Source organism: Trifolium pratense, linkage group LG2, assembly GCF_020283565.1.
Source record: "Trifolium pratense cultivar HEN17-A07 linkage group LG2, ARS_RC_1.1, whole genome shotgun sequence".
Lineage (NCBI taxonomy): Eukaryota > Viridiplantae > Streptophyta > Magnoliopsida > Fabales > Fabaceae > Trifolium > Trifolium pratense.
The window spans coordinates 55,301,477-55,323,570 of record NC_060060.1 but is presented as its reverse complement, the minus strand read 5'-3'; the positions used below and the strand labels follow the sequence as shown (position 1 = coordinate 55,323,570).

At 31.2% G+C, this 22,094-nt stretch overlaps 3 protein-coding genes across 4 annotated transcripts; 2 read left to right on the top strand and 1 right to left on the bottom strand.

Annotated features, from left to right (window-relative positions):
- Positions 1–6,000: 6,000 nt before the first annotated feature.
- Positions 6,001–7,042, top strand: LOC123903963 (heavy metal-associated isoprenylated plant protein 23-like). 2 transcript variants are annotated; one of them, XR_006808222.1, is made up of 3 exons: positions 6,001–6,220; positions 6,470–6,880; positions 6,922–7,042. XR_006808222.1 is itself a non-coding variant. In XM_045953652.1 (2 exons), the coding sequence occupies exons 1-2, from the start codon at positions 6,049–6,051 to the stop codon at positions 6,760–6,762; spliced, it is 465 nt and encodes a 154-aa protein (XP_045809608.1). In that variant the 5' UTR covers positions 6,001–6,048; the 3' UTR covers positions 6,763–6,894. The 2 variants fall into 2 exon arrangements, 1 of the variants encoding a protein (XP_045809608.1); XM_045953652.1 differs by lacking the exon at positions 6,922–7,042 and having other exon boundaries at positions 6,470–6,894.
- Positions 7,043–8,012: 970 nt separating this feature from the next.
- LOC123903962 (trafficking protein particle complex subunit 12-like) lies at positions 8,013–9,370 on the top strand. The gene has a single exon (XM_045953651.1). It carries the CDS (start codon positions 8,123–8,125, stop codon positions 9,200–9,202), a length of 1,080 nt encoding a protein of 359 aa, XP_045809607.1. The 5' UTR covers positions 8,013–8,122; the 3' UTR covers positions 9,203–9,370.
- Positions 9,371–12,258: 2,888 nt separating this feature from the next.
- LOC123903961 (sulfate transporter 2.1-like) lies at positions 12,259–20,038 on the bottom strand. The gene is made up of 12 exons (XM_045953650.1): positions 19,467–20,038; positions 18,788–18,836; positions 18,415–18,622; positions 18,141–18,315; positions 17,634–17,699; positions 17,320–17,550; positions 17,058–17,184; positions 16,119–16,405; positions 13,408–13,601; positions 13,236–13,324; positions 12,962–13,038; positions 12,259–12,602 (listed from the first exon to the last, which is right to left on the bottom strand). The coding sequence occupies exons 1-12, from the start codon at positions 19,788–19,790 to the stop codon at positions 12,468–12,470; spliced, it is 1,962 nt and encodes a 653-aa protein (XP_045809606.1). The 5' UTR covers positions 19,791–20,038; the 3' UTR covers positions 12,259–12,467.
- Between the last annotated feature and the right edge of the window lie 2,056 nt (positions 20,039–22,094).

Sequence of the window (22,094 nt, the reverse complement as noted above, 5' to 3'; positions counted from 1 at the left end):
CACCTTTCATGCATCATATGTGCTCTTACATCAACAATATAGAGAAACGGGATTCACAAAATACTCTGACCTGATCTCTTGCCTTTATTGGCTAAACCAAATAATAAACTTCTAATGAGAAATCATGAAGTTCGACCAATTGGTGCTGCTCCATTCCTAGAAATGAATGCAGCAACACACGATCACAATAGACAAACTCGAAGTCATGGACAAGGCCGTGGTCGTGGTAAATTTCATGGCCACGACAATTTCAAGAACTTAGTTACCCACCAGAAGTGGAAAAATGAAATGAATGAAAAAGGAAAAAGTGGACAGTGCATCAAAACTAATGAGAATACTTGTCATCGTTGTGGAGGCAAAGCTCATTGGGTTCGTACCTGTCGTACGCAAAAACATCTTATTGACCTTTACCAACTATCACTCAAAGAGATAATTCTCTAGTTGAGGGGGAGAAATAATTATGTCATGTGATTATCACAAAAGGACATTGTACTTTTTTTCCTTCACTAGAATTTTTTTCTAGTAAGGTTTTAATGAGGCACATAGTTCATGGATATCCAAAAGGGAGTGCTATGAATAATTATAATGGATGTCCATTAGGCTTTGACCCATATCATTGTCCTAATATTGTCCTATAAATACAGTCTATGATACAGTCTATGTTACAATGTAAAGACACACTTAAAAGACATAATACAATATACTTTCATCCTTTCTTTCTCTATTCTCTTGCTCTTCTACTTTAGTTTATAACACAATCGAAACAGAAATATACACACTTTTTAATAATGATGATGGGTTCTTTGGATCAAACAATATCATGCCTCCTACCAACTTCTTTGCATATCTACAGCTATTTCCTGTTGTCGGTATTTTAAAAGGTGTTTATGTTTTTGTCGAAAAGATAAAAAAAGGTGTTTATGTTAGATAAGTTGGCTTTGGTGCATTATGTGTTAAGTTTAGATCATTGAAAGTGGGAAGAAACTAGACATTAAGGATCCTAATACAATAAGTACTAAGTAGGACTTTTGTTGTAGCTTCCTTCCCCATTTCCTATTTAAAGTTGCTCCTTTTTATAATAAACAAACAGAATCTACAATCCAAAAGCAAGAAGAATTAAAGCACACAAAAAGATGTCAATGCAAAGCCTTTTCTGTCCTTGAAATATAGGATGAGTTTTATCAATACAACTGAGAAACAAAAATTGCATTTTATCATGTGTCCACACATCAAGTTTCTAAAAGCAACAGCAAGCAATTGATTGCTAATTTTTATCCTACAAATTAAAGTTCTATTTTATATCTCACAATGTACTAGCTAGCTATAATGGACAGAACTCTTTTTCATATCGACAACATGCCACTCATTCTAGAATTGTTCTAAGCTTAGCACATTTAATAGAGTTCTAACTTCTATGTTAGGCCAAAAAAAATGATATATCTTATTGACATAGTTAGTACATACTTAGTTAGTACCAATAAGTTCTTTTAAACTTTTTCTTAACTTTACATTCATTCATTCTCATATCTTCATAGTTGCGCTGCTTAGAAGCGTGTCAGTTACCCTTTTCCGTGCCTAGTAGTATTTCAGATCAACTATGAGTATCATATTACAACATATAAGTACGTGATCTATACACCTAATGTCTTAAAATTTTGAATGAAAACGAGGTGTTCAAATCACTTCTCTGATTGTTCTTAGTTTTATGATAATCTGCCGGTAATTAGGTTTTCCTTATAACCCAACGGCATAACCCAATGGCCACAAGGGTAGATTTTGTCGTAGTTTTGGTTCTTTTCATAAAATACATTTTGGGGCAGTATGGGATGCATGTTGCTCTATTCTGTTTTCATCCACTTTTTGCTGCATTTTTCTATATCCTTACCTTTTTATTCTCTACTTTTGATTTACAAAAGCGACTGAGTGCTTTTGTGTACGTAGTTTCTATGTTGATTGTAAAAAGCTTGTGCAATGTGTTGCTTAAATTATTTAAATTGCTTCTTTCGGTTAAATATTATATGCTTAAATACAGTTTTGCCCCCCTGTTTTGATTAAATCGGAATTTTACCCCCCCTTTTGAAATGCGGACTTTTATCCCCTTGTTTTATAATTTTTTGAATTTTGCCCCTCACCAAAATTCTGCACAAAATCTACTTTCGAGTCTCAACTTCAAAGTTTCGCACAGAATTCAATTTAGATCCATAATTCACCAAACTGGTACCGAAATAACCGCAATCGAGTTAGTTTTCACAAAATTAAATTCCACTAAATTTGGAGTTACAGAGAGAGATTAATTACCGTTTTAGTGAAGGTATGTTCCCCAAAATTCTGCACAAAACGGTAATTAATCTCTTTGTAACTCCAAATTTAGTGGAATTTGATTCTGTGGAAATCTAACTCGATTACGGTCATTTCGGTATCAGTTAGTGAATTATTGATCCAAATTGAGTAATGTGCGAAAAAGCTGAATTTTTAGGGGGGGCAAAATCCAAAAAAAATTATAGGGGGGGGGGGGGGGGTAAAGCAGGAGGTAAAACTGCATTTAAGCCAATATTATATAAGTAGAATCCGTTGAATTCAAATGCTACCTTTACCATTTCATCCAAAAAAGGGGAAGCTAGCTTTACCAGAAAGGTATAATGGAACAATCATAGATCCCAATTTCAAACGGTTTGATATTAAAAATACTTCAAAAGACGCAACTAAATTTATCACGTGTTTGGTTGAGCGGTAACCTTTAGTTCTACGCAAATTTTTAAAAGCTTCATTGTGTAGCTTTTCGTCTAACTAGTCACACACCCGTGCGATGCACGGGTGTTATGCGGTATTTTATATTATAATAATGTTGAATTAATTTCTTTCAATCACATGCGCAATAACATCTAAAACAATTAAAATAGACACATATTATTTAGATTAAAATATCAATCAATATATGAGATTTAAATTAAAACGAAAGCTAATAATCATTACCAACTATTTTTTCTTCTTCAGTTGAATTCAAAATATCTTGGAATGACATAAAATCAAAATGGTTCAATGGAATGTATGGAGCATCGATCTTGGTAAATGTAGTAGTGTGCGATGCACGGACATTATGCGTTTTATAATGAAGCGTCAAAAAATTATTTCTATAAATAGTAAATTAATAATTGAAACAATAGATGTTATCAAAATAATATTAGCAATAAAACTTAATTAAAAATATTAACAATATGAATTATATTTGTAATTGCATTTCAAACAATTTATTTGTAGTGTTTCGTAAATATCATGCAAAGTCCCACTACAAAAATATCACAAATTAGACGATAAGAATGCTAAGAAAAAAAAATATTGAATATTAAAAGGGAAATAAATGAAGAAATAAGGATGGGAAAGAGGATTGGGTAGAAGGGTTATACAATGACTATGATAAAGTGCTAAAATAGAATATACTTGCAAAATCAACAATATAGTTTCACTCGTTAAATACAAAGAAAAAGAAAGATACAATAAAATCATAAAATTTCATAAACATATCATTCTTCTACAACACTAATAACTCTTCCAAATAGAAATTTCACATGCCCATATATGTATGAGGAGGGATATAAGACATATATATTATAAAATAATTAATTCACAAAATCGTTTTTATTATAGTGAGAATGTCAATCAACATGTTTGACACTAAAAAAATATTAAAAGAGGTGAATACTTATTATCTAACTCTTGATTTATCCACAAAAAGAAATGATCTAAAGGCTATGATTGATTGATACAATTAGGGTTAGGATTAGTGGTAGGAGAACTATCTAGGATTTATATATATAGATGTAATTTTTCAATGTAATTTAAGTGTTTTTCGATCACACACATTTATTTTTATCGAGCTTACTTATCATGACACATCATAACTGTATTAGCCCTTTTCCACATGTCCTCATTAAAAATAAAGAAGAAAAAATATAAAGAAATTAGGGTTTCAAAAAAGGAAATGTAAAGTAGTCCATGAAAATGACTAATGAGGCATTTTTCTTGTTTATAAGTTATTGATTGATAAACCACAATTACCATGCATCACAAAAATTATGATACATACAACTTCTTCATAGCTAAGCAAGGGTTTGTTAAAGACTCCTTGATAGACTATTTGATACTCACAAGAACTTTCATTTGAGTTTAAAGTATATAAAGTAAATAGCTTTAATTCCATGTGGTTTTTTTTGGGTACATAATTCCATGTGAATTTAACTTAGGGAAAAAAGATTCATAGCCGTTGCAATAGTATCATCAAGCATGACCCTTTGTCCCATTGATTTCTAAATATTTCTGTTACCATCTACTAATTAGGGGTGATCGCGGTGCGGTTTGGTTCGGTTTTGAGCATAAAAGTCATCCTAACCGCGAGATAAAAATGCATGCGGTTCGGTTTGGTTCGGTTGATTTTTAAAAAGTCATCCAAACCAAACCAAACCAAACCAATGCGGTTTGGATCGGTTCGGTTGGTGCGGTTTAAAACATAACGATTGTACCGAACAATTTTAAGCATAAAAAAAAATAAAAAATTGAAGTTCCAAAATAACATTGTAGTACCAACAAAAATTATTTATCCAAAATAACATTATAGTAACTTACAATTTTAAATATATAAAAAAATTGAATTTTCAAAATAACATCACGGTACCGATAAAATTTGTTTATTTAAAATAACATTACAATACCAAAATAAAATTTCAGTACAAAAAATAAAAACAACTTGAAGTTCGATTGATTTGGTCGACTGACTTGGTAATTGGGCATGTATATTGGAATATAAATATATTTTCTTTTACGATATTGGAATATAAATATATAATAGTAACTTAATGCGGTTTTTGCGGTTATCCGCGGTTTTTGCGGTTTGCGGTTTTGCGGTTTGCGGTTCAGTAAGAAAGCCATCCAAATACATCCAAACCAAATGCGGTTTTCGGTTTGGTTTGGTTCGATTTGCGGTTTTACTTTTGAATTGGTTCGGATACGATCACCCCTACTACTAATGGTTATTCATTCAAACTTAGGAGTTGTTAGCTGCTTTCACTTTCATTTATTAATAATTATTCTTCAATTTTAATTAAACCCTCAATCAGAGAGTTCTCATTAGCTGTCATTTGTTATGCCAATTTTTATTCCCTAATAAACAATGTAATCAAATGTCAACTGAATATACACCACATTGAAACAGTTCCATAAAATTTTACTATTTCTTGAACCTCAAGTATAAAATTTCTTCATTAAGTAGTTAAAACTTAAAACCCAATAATTTCATAGTGCCCAAAAAAGGCTCTTGTTCACTTTTAAAGGTGGGGGCACTACCTTTCTACTTATCTTTATGAAATCTGATAAAAGGACTTTATAACTTGGCTTGTGTTAAGTAAAAAACTCAAAGGGAAGTGAAAGTCGTTTTTCAGATAGCAACATTATTTAAAGATCATTATAAGGCAACAAGGAATCTTTTTTTTAGGCTTAATTAGTAAGATGATCCCTTAAAGATATTTTTGGTTTCACATTGGCCCCTTAAAGATAAAAAGGACCGAATATGTCCCTTAAAGAAAAAAATGTCTGAATAGGTCCCTTAAAGACATCTCTGTTAATCAGTTTGGTCCCTTAAAGACATCTCCGTTAATCAGTTTGGTCCTCGAAAAAATGGACGGAAAGGACCAAACTGATTAACGAAAATGTCTTTAAGGGACCTATTCGAACCTTTTTTTTCTTTAATGGACCTATTCGGACCTTTTTTTCTTTAAGGGATCAATGTGAAACAAAAAATGTCTTTAAGGGACTATTTTACTAATTAAGTCTTTTTTTATGTTTTGCATGAAAGTTCCTTGCAATTTCTTATTTTTATAGTTCCCACCTTTTGTTCACAATATAAATTCCATCACCCCCCTAACCAACATACTCAAAAACCTTGAATTGTGCATGTGCTTCTCCTCTTTTCATCATTGACATTTGCAAGTTGTCTATTTTCCACTTTTATTTCTAGAATAAACCATTTGTGGTTGTGAAATCAAAATATACACAAAAATGGGAGTTGGAGGAACTCTAGAGTACTTATCTGATCTAATGGGTAGTGACCACCACCACCAACACAAGATCAAGAAGAAGAAGAAGCAATTGCAGACTGTAGAATTGAAGGTGAGGATGGATTGTGATGGTTGTGAGCTTAAAGTCAAGAAAGCCCTTTCTTCAATAAATGGTAAGTCACATTTTCCCGCTATTTAACTCTCTTGCTATGTAGCACAGACACTTCATATTGATGACGTGCCTGGTGCCCAACACCAACACCACTTACACATGTGGTTGCATTTAATCATTCCATTTTCTTAGTGTCCTAACTGATATTTGTGTCTGTGTCAGTGCTTCATAGTTTTGTTTGTATTATATATAGACATAGCATCAAGTACATGAAGCTAATGAAGTTAAAAAAATGTTGATGGTGGTGTAGGAGTGAAATCAGTGGAGATAAACAGGAAACAGCAAAAAGTGACAGTAATGGGGTATGTGGAGGCAAATAAGGTGCTAAAGAAGGCTAAGTCAACAGGGAAGAAAGCAGAGATTTGGCCTTATGTGCCATACAACATGGTGGCTCATCCTTATGCTGCTCCTTCTTATGACAAGAAGGCTCCTCCTGGATATGTGAGGAGATTGGAGACTACTGGAATTGTTACGACATATGAAGAGCCGCGCATCACCACCATGTTCAGTGATGAAAATCCAAATGCCTGTTCCATTATGTAGATGATAGGGAAAATTATAAAAAAAAAGGAAAAAAAGTTTTTGTTTTAGCACAGTTATGTAGATTTTCTAGTTTTAACTTAGTGTAGTAAGTTCTTCTGTCAAAATAAACATGTACTAGGTTCTTTTGTTTTACTTTGTAAACCCTCTGTCATGTACTAGGTTCTTTTGTTTTACTTTGTAAACCCTCTGTCACTCTGTGTTGTGTGTTCTCAGCAATCAAAAGAAACAGTTGTACCGTTGTCAAAATGAGGCGAAAACAGTGAGATATATCTTTGGGTTTAGGTGCAAAATATTTAAGTAAAATAGGGTAATATGTACAAATTTAGATATAATAAAAATGCATAAACCAGCAACGGATCATCGTAAGATAATGAATTCTAATGCGTGGTTCGCCGATGGGTTCTCGCTCAACCGCAAACACGCCTCCTTGCGCGATGTTTTGGACATCATGGAAGACGTAGTGAGAGTATCGGGCAGGTATCTCAATTAATTTTCCCATACGGGAAACCATTGATATACTGTACTAATTCCTCTGTATGTACCAAATTATAATTCATTTTCACCATATTACACACATTAAAAAATTTAATTAATATTGTATAGAAAATAGAAATTATGAGTTTATTTATAAAATTGTCATTCATTAATGCTAGAAGAAAGATAAATTGAAGAATTAAAAGAAAAGACAATAGTATATATTAACCCAGAAGCACTTTGATATTTTTTATCGATCACAATTGTCAGACTTAAACATCATCAAATGAATCACAACAACATCAATCCGTTTTTATTAAAATTAAAACCCACGAATAATTGCAACCCACAAGATATTTGAAAATATTCTAACAAAAATAATATTTTGGTATTATAGACAACCTGTACTTGAGACAAAAAGTTATCAAGAGGTTTAGTTCAATTTTTGTCCAATCCCTTATATCCTCTAGTTTCTCAAATTTCATAAACACTTTTAAAATTAAACATATACAACTAACATTATCATATTCAGTTTCTTATTTTTTGGTAGATGAGATCAAAACACACTCCAAATCTCTTGAAAAAAATACTCACTTTTTGAACCTATGGGGATCTTTTATCTATTTAAATAACTGATAATGAAAATAAGACACAATTTATTGCAGAGACTCATAGTTGAAAGTTGAAACATGGCCTGGTGGTTAAATAGTAAAAGGGTGGGTGCTAATAGTAACTCCTATAAAGGCCTAGCTATTTTGAAACTTTGATATTACGGCCCAAGATATAAAGATAGTTCCAATTCATTACAGAATCATTACGCAAATAACAAACAAAGCATAACAACCGTTCAACTTCTCCGGCACCGGCGATCCCTTCCATCGTAACAATGGAATCGGAATCTCCGAGATCCGAAACACAAACGGATCCTCTCCAAAACCCCTTAGACGAACTCTGTCACGATCTTCACTCTCTCCAAGAGCTAGCTAACCGCGGCGCGTGGCGTTCAATCATCGACAAAGTCGCACGCGCTAGAGCACTCGCTCTTCTCCAAAAACCTCACGATCATCTCACATACCTCGCATTCAACGCACTCGCATTCACAAAACTACGTCGTTTCAATGAAGCTTCTTCTGAACTTGATTCCGTTGAAGATCTCGATAGTTCTCACTACAGGTATGAAACCTACCCTAAAATTTACCCTAATCGGGTCGGATCAATGGTTCCTTTTTCTCTTCGATGGCTTCATGCTTTAATTCCGATCAAATTAGGTCAACGCCAACAAGGAATTGATCGATTATACCGTCTTCTCGATTTCGTGCGTGAGAAGATTAAGGATAAAGAAAGCAATAATTTCAGTGTTTCGACTAATGTGTGGCGAAAAAGAGAGGTTTTTGTTGTGAATTGTATAATTGGTCACCATTTGAGTCATAAAGAGTTTGGTGTTTGTTTAAGTTTCATGAAAACCCTAATTTTGAACGATTCTTCGGATCCGTTTTTGATTTCGCAACTTGGGTATATTCAATTGCAAACTGGTGATTTGGAAGGGGCGAAAGCTTCATTTTTGAAAGCTGAAGTTGATGGGAAGAATAATGGGTCATTGAGTGAGGTTGAGTTTAAGAACCTTGTGAATAGAAACAAGGCTTTGGTGTATATGGTTGGGAAGGATTATGTATCTGCAGTTAGGGAGTATGAAGAATGCATTGAGAGGGACCATAGTGATATAGTGGCTTTTAATAATAAAGCTCTTTGTTTGATGTATTTGAGGGATTTGTCTGATTCAATCAAGGTGTTGGAAAATTCTCTTGAAAGGGTTCCTACTGTTGCTCTCAATGAAACCCTTGTTGTGAATTTGTGTAGTATGTATGAGTTGGCTTATGTTAATCATTCTGATATTAAGAGAACACTTAGTAATTGGATTGCTCGTGTTGCTCCTGATGATTTCGATGCAACTTGTACTCGTACATGATAAGGTAGTTTCTGTTTCTTTCTTTTTGCTTTCACATTTTGATTTTGTCTTGCTTGCAATTGGCATGCTTGTAATGTATGACGATTTTTGTGTTTTGTTCCATTAATAGGATCTTGTATTTTCATAAAAGATAGTTCAATAATCTATAAGCTCAACGTTTACTTTTCATTTGTTCTTTTGATCATTACTGTAGCATATATGTGTGTCTTATTGTTGGAATAAGATTGTCAATTTGTCATACTTCATTGTATTGTATCCCCTTGCCTTGCACATGCTCCCATAGCTGCATAATATAATGTTTATTCCACTTGATTGATTGATTTGTGAGGGAGTGCAAAATAACTGAATCAAACTTATTTTGTTACGACAATATACAATTTGTGAACTGAACAATAGAACTAGTGTGTGTGAACGTTAAGCATTCCTATTGGTGAAACTTCCATGCAGTCATGCAGATGCAGTAAATTGGTTACTTTTGTTGATGATAGTCTGTTTGTGTGCTAAATCACTTCTTTCCCCTCCTGCGTGATTCTGTTAGACCAACTGACATCTTTGGATTGGTTATTTGACATGGAAACATGAATGTTGATTCTTAATATGACTTTAGGAAGTGTTTAGATAAACAATGTAACTGTGCAGTGAAGATAAAATGAGAGGTAATTCCGTTTTGAAGTTGTAAACCTTTTTATTATTTGAATACCAGATATTGATAGTGATACAAGTAGTATGAATTAGGTGGTACAATTGAAGAAGAAAAGAAACTAGATGGTTCTATTCCTGCGTCGTTGTTCCTATGTGCTTCCTTTGCACTTATTAGAGCTTTTTCTTCTTCCTCTACGCTTGATCTGGCCATGGGCGCTGCAACCGTTATGAAATTGTTGCTACTGTTATTCTTAGCGTAGGTCTGTCTCTTCTTCCATCTTCTTCAGCACTAGCTCTGACCAAGTTTCGACCTTTTTCACCACTATACACAAATATTGTGCCTTTAAATGAGAATGCAAGTGTTTGTTTAATTTTGTCCTTTTTTATTTTGAACTTTTAAGTTTTGCTTCTACATCAAATTTTGAGTTTTATTTTTGGGTTTGTTTCTATCACGAGAAAACTTCTACATTCAAATTTTGAGTTGTTTTGTGCTAAGTTTATGGGTTTGTTAGAAGTTAGAAGCTTTTTGTGTCAAATTTTGTTTACTTGAAAACTGACTCAAACCACTCGCATAAACCACCATACCACCACTTGCAGAAACTGCCACTTGCCATAACTGTCCGATGTCCGCCCCCTTCTTCTGCCACCTCTAGTAAATTCAAGGAACACTGAATCTAGACTTGTTGTCAAAGTAATACTAAAATGACTATTACTCCCTCCATACCATATTAGTGTCACAATAACAAAAGAAAGACATTTTAAAATAAGTGCTATTTTTAATATAACATTAATTATTTTAATTCTATCATTAAATTAATATTATGTGGACCTCTTCTGAATTTATTATGTACTCCAATATACATATAGAATGAAACTCATTTCTTTTTTAGGACAGAAATATTTTGGGTGAGAGGATAGTGTGATCAGTTTAACGTAGAAAAAACTTTAAGGTTTAAAATAATGCACATAAATCAATATATGTTTAACACTATTCAATCCAGAGCCTTCAGATTTAAAGACTTGTTTTTTTATCACTAGATTAAATCTTGGAGTCATATATTATAATATTACTCGTTTAGACTAACAATACATGATTAATAATGAATTCATATGATCCTCGTGAGCTTATCAGTTGGTAGGGACATTGCATTTTATATATAGGGGTTGATGTTCGAATCTCGAACACCTCACATTTCCACTTTAAAGGTGAAATTCTTAGCCACTAGACTACCCGACAAAAAAATGAATAACTAGAATTAATCCTAATAAAAGCCAATTGCCTAATAATAATAGCAATGTCATAAAAACTAGTCAGCAAGCTTAAACATAAAAATTTAATTATTATATATGAAATTCAAAACACTTAAACACAACTTTATTTTCACTACAACTATATCAAAAATCTACTTCTTGATACTTTTATCACCAATAAGGTGATCGACTCTTCCATGTGGATCAGCAAAGAAATTACCGATTTCTATATGTGTAACATCCATATCACCATATAATCACGATAAACATCTTCAAGAGCATTATCAAGAGCAAAATGAGTCTCAATCATTTTCTCTTTTTTTTTTTTTGAGTGATTGTCGATAAAGATCATCTAGGTGCTTTGGTGTACGACAGGTATGAGACCAAGGATTTTTGCTTTCACAACGATAACAAATATTCTCATTATTCTTACTACACTGTCCACCGTTTTTTTAGCTTATGCTGAAAATATGAATTTTTGAAATTTCCAATATGATCACAACCACGATCATTACCATGACCTCGACCATATTAATTTTGTGAAGCTACAATCACTTCTGGGAATGGAGCAACATCGGTGGCACAAGCCTCGTGATTTTTATTAAGAGGTTGTTATTCTGCTCAGCCACAAGGAGACAAGAAATCAACTGAATATTTTGTAAATCCTTTTTCTCTATATTGATGCTGTAGGAGCATGTTATCAACACGATACTCTACCAAATTATCAGCACGTGCACGTACTCTAACAAATTCCGGTTCAAAAAAAGTGTGTCGTTGTCATCATCATCTATGTATTTATTTATTTTGAGACTAAAGAAAAAAATGTTATGAGGATATTGTTTAAATGGACTCAATTTTTTTTTTCTTTTCCATTTCTGACTAAATGGTAAAATGGACTTTAAGGAGTTAGGATCCTCTCCATTTCCAATTATTTCCATTTCCTCCATTATTATATAGTTTTGGAAATATAAATGTAAAAGTGTGACATTAAGTGGGTCCAAATATCATTTATACACCCAAAAACATTTAAAAACTTTGGTAATGGAAGAAATGGAAACAATAGAAAATGGAGAGGATCCCAACTCGACTTTAAGGGACCTAAAAAGAAACTGAGTAAATACTTGTATGAAAATGTTCTCCAACTATTTTTTCACACACCATAATCCATGTTATTTTTCAGCACCATACTAGCATCAACTTGGTTAAATTATGATCAAGTACATACATACATGGTCAGAAACTTAGCATACATAGAGTAGAAACTTATTTCAATGTCCCATTTTGTGCATAACATACTTTGGGACTGGCAATTCAACACACAAAGTAAATAAGCATATTTTACACACATATGAATCCATAGAATACAACTTAATTAGAATTGATTACTCTTGTTGTTTGCAACAACAGCTTCTTCAACAGTCAGATAGACTCTTCCACCTATTTTGTTGATAAAGTTGGACACCTTTAGCTTGTGAATCACTTGCCATCTCGGATTTGCAATTGCCAACTAATCAATTCAGAGTAATCAAAAGTCAGTTAGGTTCTAATTAAGAATCATAAGATTCGTATTCTTTCTGTCTTTAATATAACCAAAAAAATAAATAAAATTAAATGCATATACTTTTTTATTCATATTACAAGTCGGATAGAGTATTTATTTCTATTTATCTGATTTATTTGAATGATTCGTTTTTTATTTTGTAGGTGGTTTTTGTGATCCGCATGAGTTGTTGATCATGACAAAAAAAAGTTACTATAAGATTAGTGTCTTCACCAACCTTCTAAATTCCAATGATACATAGATTTATCTAAACACCTTTTTATTTATATTTATTATTGTGTATGCCAAAAAGAAAATAAAGTTACCTGCTTCCCATGTGAAGACAAACATTTGTATAGTTCCTCCAAAGAAGCAATTCCGGAGGTGTCAATGTTCACCAAATCTATAAACACATAATGTCATATCATATATATATATTCTTTTCTTATTAACCAAATCACATAATAAAACCACTATTTTATATATTACGTCTCACAATATTGATCATATTTTTTCTTTTATTAAAGACTAGAGGGAGTACAACCCAAAACCCAAAAACGTTTAGATAAGATGACAATATAAAAATTATAAAAATCTTACTCGCAGTGTCAAGAATAACGAGTTGAATGGAGCTTTTTGAATTTCCCTTGTCATCTTCTGATTCTTCTTGAGTCACCCATTTGATGATCCTTCAAACCAAGATTTAAAAGTAATTTGTTTATGCACACTTAGTTTAATTTCATACTGATCAACAATACTATATAGAAATTACCTTTCTTTGACGAAATTGGCATTTGCAAAGCAAAGTAATGCAGATTTCATACGTATTATCATAACCCCTGGAACCTGAATTGCCATTGGATACTGATCAACATCACAGAACATATCAGTTCCAGGAAGTTTTCCTAGAGTTTCTGTGCTTGGTCTAATTGAGATCACAATTATCTTTGTAAATGATATTGCCACCTGTAAATTTATAAAATCCAAAATTATAATCAGTACGTCAAACGCGTTTGGATTTCTTACTGTACGCAGTAACAAATCTTAACCGTCCAAATTTAAATAGATGATTGAGATTGTTTTTAGTTAGAGACTATATGATTTCATATCAATGGCTGATTGCTTACAACGTCAAGCTGCGTTAAACGATTATTGTAGCCAATCACAATCTGACGTCAAACACTAGAGGACTATACATTGATATAAATGGTGGGTGATTCTGACCAAGTTTGATACTATATTAAATTTTCATATTGAGTTTAATTTATCATTACATAATCTAGTTTGTAAGATGAAAAATGTCATTTTTTTTTAAACTATAATCAGACTCGATATTTATTTTTGATGCGACTTAAATTTTTTCTAATAATTTCAGCTAGAAAACACAATTAAGTTTGACATTAAGTAATTGTATATAATTGTAACTTTCAAAAGAGAAAGCTACAACTCTATCCATTATAAACTCCAACAAAGATACAAGTTGACTTGAAAACATTTTAGGTATCTAGAGTATATATCAATCATGTTATTGCAACCTTAGCAACACTCATATATATAAACAGAGAATTTCCCTTGGTGGCCATAGTTTTCAAAGTAAATATGTCCCAACAAGTGGGATTTTTCAATGATGCACATCCATTTTGCATCACATTTAGTGCCAAAAACGTTGTTCCTATGTAGTGGAGAATAAACTTACTCTATCTATATAGTATAATATAATATGAAAAAGTTAGGTTTGGGGATCACCAATTAATTCATATGAATAGTTGAATAAGAATTTCTAATTTTGGTTATATGAAAACATACTCTTTAATAGTGTAGAACAAGGTTGCAATTTATCCATCCACCCATAGTGTCATTGAGTTTCATAAATAGACTGAGACAATATTGTCTTTCATAATTATCCTACAGTGATTCCAAATTCATTGGTGCTTTGACAACTAGGAGGACAAAAGTATCATTTATCTTTATTGTGAAATGAACATTTGAGTTGCAAGTGAGTGATGTAAAATAAAGATTCTAGTGTTGATTCTTCAAAGAATCTAATGATATTTTTTTTTTTTAAAAAAAAAAGAATCTATAGAATTAATAATTGAAATGCTTTTTTTTTTTTAATCTATAAAAGTATAAAACTAATCAATGTGTTTGACCATATATTTGTTAATTCCTTTAAATAAATGTCATTTTATATTTTTATTTTCCCATTAATAATTTTTTTAATTCTTTATTTTAATTAAAAATATGTGCATATTTTCTAAGTTAATACCATCTATTTTATATTTATGATTATTTATAATAATGATGAATACACACCAATTATTAATAAATTTAATTTGAAGTTGTCAATTTTTTTTTATTTCATAAAATTTTGTTTTATTTTTTATTTATAATTTTTTCTTAATTTAATATAATTTTTTTTAATAAGGCACTCATGATGAATCAAAGACTATTAGTATAACATGAGTGGGCATCATCCATCCCCATTATGGTAGTGGTGTGCAACTGCAGCAAAGACCAAGAGATCACATATATAGAACACAAGTGTTCACCAATTGAATGATAGGTACAATATATTGAATATATACCACTAAGATTAAAAACATTTTTTTATAGATAATTTTGATAAATAAATTTATACTCAATAGAGGATATTTAGTCCTTTTACTCTCTGATTAGTATTAACAAAGAATATGATTCATTTGTACTTTGTAGGGCAGAGTAGCCTTCTAAAAACTTATTGGGGTGCTTTGCTTAGGGTATCAAATTGGGGGAATGGATCCCTCAAACTTCTTTTCTCTTATGTTCCTCACTCTCAACAAAAGTCATAAGAATATTCAAAATCTGCCTCTAGTCAAATAAATCCGATCACCACCCTCTTCACCGAAATTCACATATACTGCGAAGTTACGAGTTCGAATAAGGGTGAAGTCATCAAATATAGCAATATTGACATTGTTAGTTAAACTTAAAACAATTTAGTCAAAAAAAGTTAAACTTAAAGCTTATGAGTATTTGCTAAGACTTATGAACATTCTCCTTCTCTAATTTATTATAAATTATTTTTCTCTCCATTTTAATGAAATAGACTTTCATGTTCATGAGGATCCAAATCTATAAAACCGTGGCTTCATTTTTCTTGACTATGATGGGATGTTTCCAAATTTATCAAGTGTTAGTTTCATATAAAATTTAAAAAAAAACAAGTGATTTTGCTTAAGTGGTTATTAGGATGAATATCTGAGTTCGACTCCTAGTATGAATAATTCTTGACTAGATTTTATTTACTCACATTCGAACTCTAGTTTATTGGACCCATTCCTTTGAGTACCAGAGAGTTAATACAAAACAAAAAAACAAAAAGAAAACTCATTTTTATGAATAATTGCAAAGTGATTATAAGTTTTTTTTTTTTTTTCTTGGTAAGCAAGCAAAGTGATTATAAGTGAAGTCATGTGATAAATTGAGAAGTGTGAATGATTTTACCGCTACTAGAAGACCAATCTCCACAGAAGCAAAAAGTACACCAAAGAAGGCACCAATGCAAGCAAGAAAATCTAGCTTATCAACCTTCCAAATTTTGTAAGCTTCAGTTATGTCTATAAGTCCTGGTAGAGCTGAGATGATCACTGATGCAATTATAGCAATTGGTGTATAATACAATAGATTTGTCAAAAACTGCAGTGATATCATCACTGTAATGGCCATCACAATGTTTGATATTAAACTTTCACATCCAGCCGCGTAATTAACAGCCGTACGAGAGAACGAACCTGCACCATATAGTAATAAATTAGTTCGATCAATATTGTGGTACCGATACAATACAACATTATGAAAGTTTAATAAATCAAACTTTTCAAAACCTCCTAGAAATTGATTTTTTTGAAATTTTTTCGCAGAGACTTCTATCTCAATATATAGAAGGTGTTAAAAGTTGTTATGAGTGTCACGCGCATAATCACTTTCATAACAAGGGGTTGAGTTCAACGAGAGGGATATTAGACTTCATAACGAGAGGAAAAAAAGGTCAACTTTCGATCAAAAAGTTTCTTAATCACTCTAAGTTGCGAATAAGAGGTCAAAAGAGGACATCGTCATGGATTCAGCTCAATAATTTAATGCTATATTGGATTTTTTTTTTTTTCTCTAATTATGTTTGGTATTGTTGTCTAGTGCTTTAGTTGATGGAACTTGTCCTTGTGCTTTCTAAAAGCAATTTCAGAAAAAGTTGGGGATGAGAAAGACTTAACAAATACACCAAATATTAAACATTGAAATTTAATATATGCACGTTCTAAGGTATCTCTCCTTTAACATTCTTGAATATATGCCATATTACAATGCGACTAGCATTTGGAAGAAAATAAAATTCCTTCAAAATTTGGTTATTTTCATTTTTATTAATTAATTAAAAAATTGTACCAGTTGCAACATAACAAGATGTAAGAGATCCAATGATGTTTGTGAAGCCTATTGACATCATCTCTTTGTTTCCATCAAGTTGGTATCCTTTTATGGATGCAAAAGATCGTCCAACAGCAACAGATTCCTATAATAATATAAAAGAAATTAGCGATCATAATGGTTCATATTTCTCTCGTAACAAAATATAAACAGAAAAATAAATGTACTTTCTTGTTTATATTTTATTACGGAGGAAGTACCGTAAATTAAACATACTCACGGTTAGTGCAACAACAGCGACAATAAGTCCAATTTTCGCGACATCTACAACATGGGGACTGTTAAAGTCTAGTTGATTGATGGAGATTGGATTGAGTCCCCCTTTGACATGTTTCACAATTTTGACTCCATTTTTATCGGCTCGTGTTAGAAAAACAACGAGAGTCGATAGTATAACTGATACTAGTGGTGAAATTGATGCCAACCAGAACAATTTCTTCTTCCTTTTACCCTGCAAAATTAAATTATATACAATGTAATTAGCATTAATTTGTGGAAACAAATTAAAACTAGGTGGTTTGGCTCAGCACTCACCACAAATCTAGTTGTTAGGATGAACACCAAGAATGAAGCTCCGAGGAAGAAATTATGAGGGTTCCACTGCAACTCAATTTATGCTAATATTAGTATAATCAAACTTTTATTATAGTTCTTGCAAATTGTAACAAATTTCATTTCTTGTGCATGCTAAGAGAACAATTATTTTTCATTTCATGTTTTTTAGACTTCAGAATTTGACATCAAACACCGTATTATGAGCTCGTATTTTGAGCATATATATGCACGTTCTGAATACGGTGTTTGATGTCAAATTCTGAAGTCTAAAAAACATTTCGGTTTCACTAGCAAAAAAGGATGTATTGTAACTAAAGGAAAATTTAGCTACATGCATGCTCATATGAAATAAGTTAAATATAAAAAGGTAAAGTTATAAGTAAACTCTTTGTGTAGAAAGCTAATATTGACTTTTTGGATGAATATGTTTATACATGTGCTATTTATAGTAAAAATAAGAAAGAACAAAAAGTATAGTATGTATACTGGATTATGAAATGCTTCCCAAACAGCTTTCATGACAGAGATTATGTCTGTTTTTGTTGTAAAATGAGTGATTCCAAACAGTCCCTTCAACTGTTGAAGCCCAATCACAATTGCAGCTCCTGCTACAAATCCAACAATTGCAGCATGTGACAGAAAATCCACAAGAAATCCCAGCCTGTTACAATAAAACAAACCCTTATCAGATACATCGACTTTTATTGACTAAATTAATTTTTTATATTTAGAATCGAAGGTTGTAGAAGATAATTTTCACCTGAATAATCCAAACGCAGTTTGGAAGATACCGGCAAAGAGAGTAGTTAGAAAAATGAGCTTTGTATAACCAATTGGATCAGTTGAAGGGTCTATTAATTTTTGAACCATTGAGGATAACAGCAAGGAAACCACTGCCACTGGACCAATTGCTATCTCTCTTGAAGTTCCCATTACAGCATAGATAAGTGGCGGTACAACACTCGTATCTATTATATTTCATTCCACACAGATTGATTAGCATTCGATAGTTATGATTAATTGACAGTATAATTTTTTTATATAACAACGATGTATATGAATTAAGTCATTTATAATGATCTCTTAGAAGAAGAGAAGGTAAAAAAAGAACATATAGATAAAAAGTAGCTTACAAAGTCCATATTGAGGAGCAAGGTTTGCTAATGTTGCATATCCTATGCTCTGCATTGGAACATAAAGTCAATTAGTTAGTTAATATGGTTGAAATTAATTTACTATAATTCATTACATACAAGACATGTTCAAAATACATGGTTCAATACAAGAGATTATAATTGTTAATATTACGAACTAGATATATCAACTTTTGTTGACTTGGTTGTCACTTATAAAAAAACCGAAGATAGTATTTATTAGGGTGCTACATATTTTATTTTGATGTCAGAGGTGTCAATAACCTAGTAGAAATTGAGATATCAATTTATCATGATGAATTAAGGTCAATACTCAAAATATACGTGTTCGGTGACGGACACGCATCAGTGTCCAACATAACACCGACACATATACATTGAATTAAGACATTTTTTTCAAATTATTATTGAGAGCTGCTATCCTAACACATTTTTTCCAACACGATATAGACACCGTACACAATATTGATCAGTCTGTGCACGCAGCCCGAGGCATGTGACAAAATATTAAAAAATGGTGAAAAGATAGGCAGACCGTATGTTTGTCAGCTCTGTGTTTAAAACTTGTGTTAATAAAACATTACTGATTATATTATTAGTGTTGACGTGTCTGTGTCCATGTTTCACCGATGATTACAACTAAATTGATTAAAATTACCTGAGGAATACAGAGACTAGCAATAGTGAGACCAGCAAGAACATCTTTCCTAAATTTAGCAGCAGTGTAGTTTCTTCCCCAAACAAGAATAGGAAAAACAACCTGCAAAGCTGAAAAGAGTGTACTACATGGTTGATCACATAGAGAAGAAACTTTCTCTCTATAATTAGAAACTGTTTTCTTCACAGAATCTATAGTCACATGCCAAGGACTTGGAGGCTCAGGTGCATTAAGCACCCATTGAGACCTTACATCCTGCTGATTCTTCTCAATATCAACCTGAAAATCCTCAGATTTGCAGGGTTCAACTGTTGAAGAAGTCATATTGAAGTGTTTGGGTGAACTCAGTCACTTTTGTGAAATGAAATATTGTTACACTCTCATGAAATTAACTTACCTTTGATGAACTTGGTTTTGGAGGTGAAGAACTATATGTTTGGAAGATGTTTATATAGAGGAATAAAAGGGTTGCTTCACAATGCAGAAGAAATTAAATATTTATTAATAGTTGTCTAGTGCTCACATCAGACAGAATCTTTGCAAGTATTTGACACTTTTGTACTATTTAATTTAGTTCAATTTTTTGGGAGACATCTTATTTAAATATATACCGATACATTTGTTGAGGTGAATAATTATAATAGGTTTATAAATAAAGTTTATTCATTTTTCTATGTTAAACACTATTTATAGACTTATTAGAATTATCCACATTAGGGTATATCAGTATATATTTAAATAAAATGTCTACTAAAGTGTTCACAATTTAATAATTTTGTTTCTATTTGTCAAATAAAATTGTTTTCAATAGCTTATCAACCAAAAAAAAATTGTTTTCAATAGCTTTATTTTGAAGTCTACTATAATTCTTTTATGTTGAAAATCATTTTAACCAACTTTGGATCTGTCTTTTTCAAAATACTTTTGGGTTTCCATTTTAAATTGTTAACAATGAGATAAAAAAAATTGTGTAGTGAAAAATGGTAATACATAGAAGATGAAAAGTCACAAAAAAAAAAATAGAAGATGAAAGACAATTTTTTTTAGGTCATAAACATTGGCCGCCCTAGCAAGAGTACTAGCAATACAATGTTTTGAGAGTTTTAAAATTTCTGGAAATTTATATCTGTTTTCAAAACTTATATAAAGAAAATTACTGTAAAAAAAAATATTTGATAAATATTTTGTTAGGTCATAGGGAGAGTTTGATAGATCATTACATTGAATTTTGAGCATTCACATAAGTTGTATCTAGTCTCATATATAAACAAAAACTAATTTTTAAAATTCATTAAAAAATATTTAATATAGTCTATAATCTTAACCTAAAATCTCTCACTTTTATAATGTTCCAATGTGTAGCTGAGTTAAAATGGAAACAAGATTCCAAGAAACATAATTAGAAGTACACATATATTCTTTACTTTGTTTCGAGTGAAACTATGGTTGATCAAAGTGAAACCATGACTGAAATTCTTAAGTGAAGTTTGGTGTTTCAGTTTTGGAGATGGAAAAAAAATTAGGTGATTAGGAAAAAGAGACCTCCCTAAGGGCCCGTTTGGTGTGCAGGATAGGATAGTGATAGGATATGATATAAAACATGATAAAGATAGGATAGGATATCAGTAGGATAACAGTTATCCTCAGTTATCTTATCTTGTGTTTGGTGCACACAGGATATATAACAAACATGATAATTATTATATCATGTTTTTAATACATATTTGCTCATAATAATATAATAAGATATATAAAATATTTAAATGACAAAATTACCCTTGTAAATCAATTGTTATTTTTTTAAAATTATTTTGTAATACTTTGAATTTTTTAAATAAAAAATATAAATAAGTAATCAAATAAATTTATATAGTTTTAAATAAAAAACATGAGAAAATAATAAAGTTTAATTTTTTATATGAATCGTGATCAAATAAATAACCCAATGATATATACATGTTAGATAAGCTAAATAAATATATGATATATCTCATACGTAAATAATAAAAATACCATTGCAAAATAATTATATTTAATTTCTTATAAAATTTAAATTAATATCCATATTTTACGATTTTTTAATAATTAGTTTACTTTAAAATATTGTAATTTTAGTATAATTTTGATTTTTTTAGATTATGTAAATTACAAAATTACCCTTTGTGAGAAAATCACATGTATATTTAAAAATTAATTATTTTATTATTAATTTACTATCAAATTATTTTATTATTTATATTTTATTAATTTTCATTTTTTTTATTTTAAAATATATTTTATAGAATAAATCAGTAAAAAAAATATTTTATCTTATCCTGCTGGTAACCCAGCTCAAATTCAGGATAAAAATTTTAACTAGAGAGACAAGATAGGATAAGTTACAGGATTAACTTATCATATCCTGCTGTGTCACCAAACACTGGACTGAAACAGGATATGATACAGTTATCATATCATGTCTCTTATCCTGTGCACCAAACGGGCCCTAAAAGTCATTAGCTAGACTCTTTGCATTGAGATTAATCATAATATTATCATATAGAAGTAATATTTCATTCTATGAAAAAAGTAATTAATCATTCACTAAAATTGTTACGAGCATGCAGGGACGGATATAGAGGGGGCAGG

Excerpts from the sequence above, each read along its gene's own strand:
- LOC123903963 (XM_045953652.1), top strand. The coding sequence starts at position 6,049 with ATGGGAGTTGGAGGAACTCTAGAGTACTTATCTGATCTAATGGGTAGT. Across the intron at positions 6,221-6,469 it reads AGCCCTTTCTTCAATAAATG|GAGTGAAATCAGTGGAGATA; the intron begins GTAAGTCACATT and ends ATGGTGGTGTAG.
- LOC123903962 (XM_045953651.1), top strand. The coding sequence starts at position 8,123 with ATGGAATCGGAATCTCCGAGATCCGAAACACAAACGGATCCTCTCCAA.
- LOC123903961 (XM_045953650.1), bottom strand. The coding sequence starts at position 19,790 with ATGACTTCTTCAACAGTTGAACCCTGCAAATCTGAGGATTTTCAGGTT. Across the intron at positions 13,039-13,235 it reads CGTTATTCTTGACACTGCGA|ATTTGGTGAACATTGACACC; the intron begins GTAAGATTTTTA and ends ATGTGTTTATAG. Across the intron at positions 12,603-12,961 it reads TGTCTTCACATGGGAAGCAG|TTGGCAATTGCAAATCCGAG; the intron begins GTAACTTTATTT and ends TGAATTGATTAG.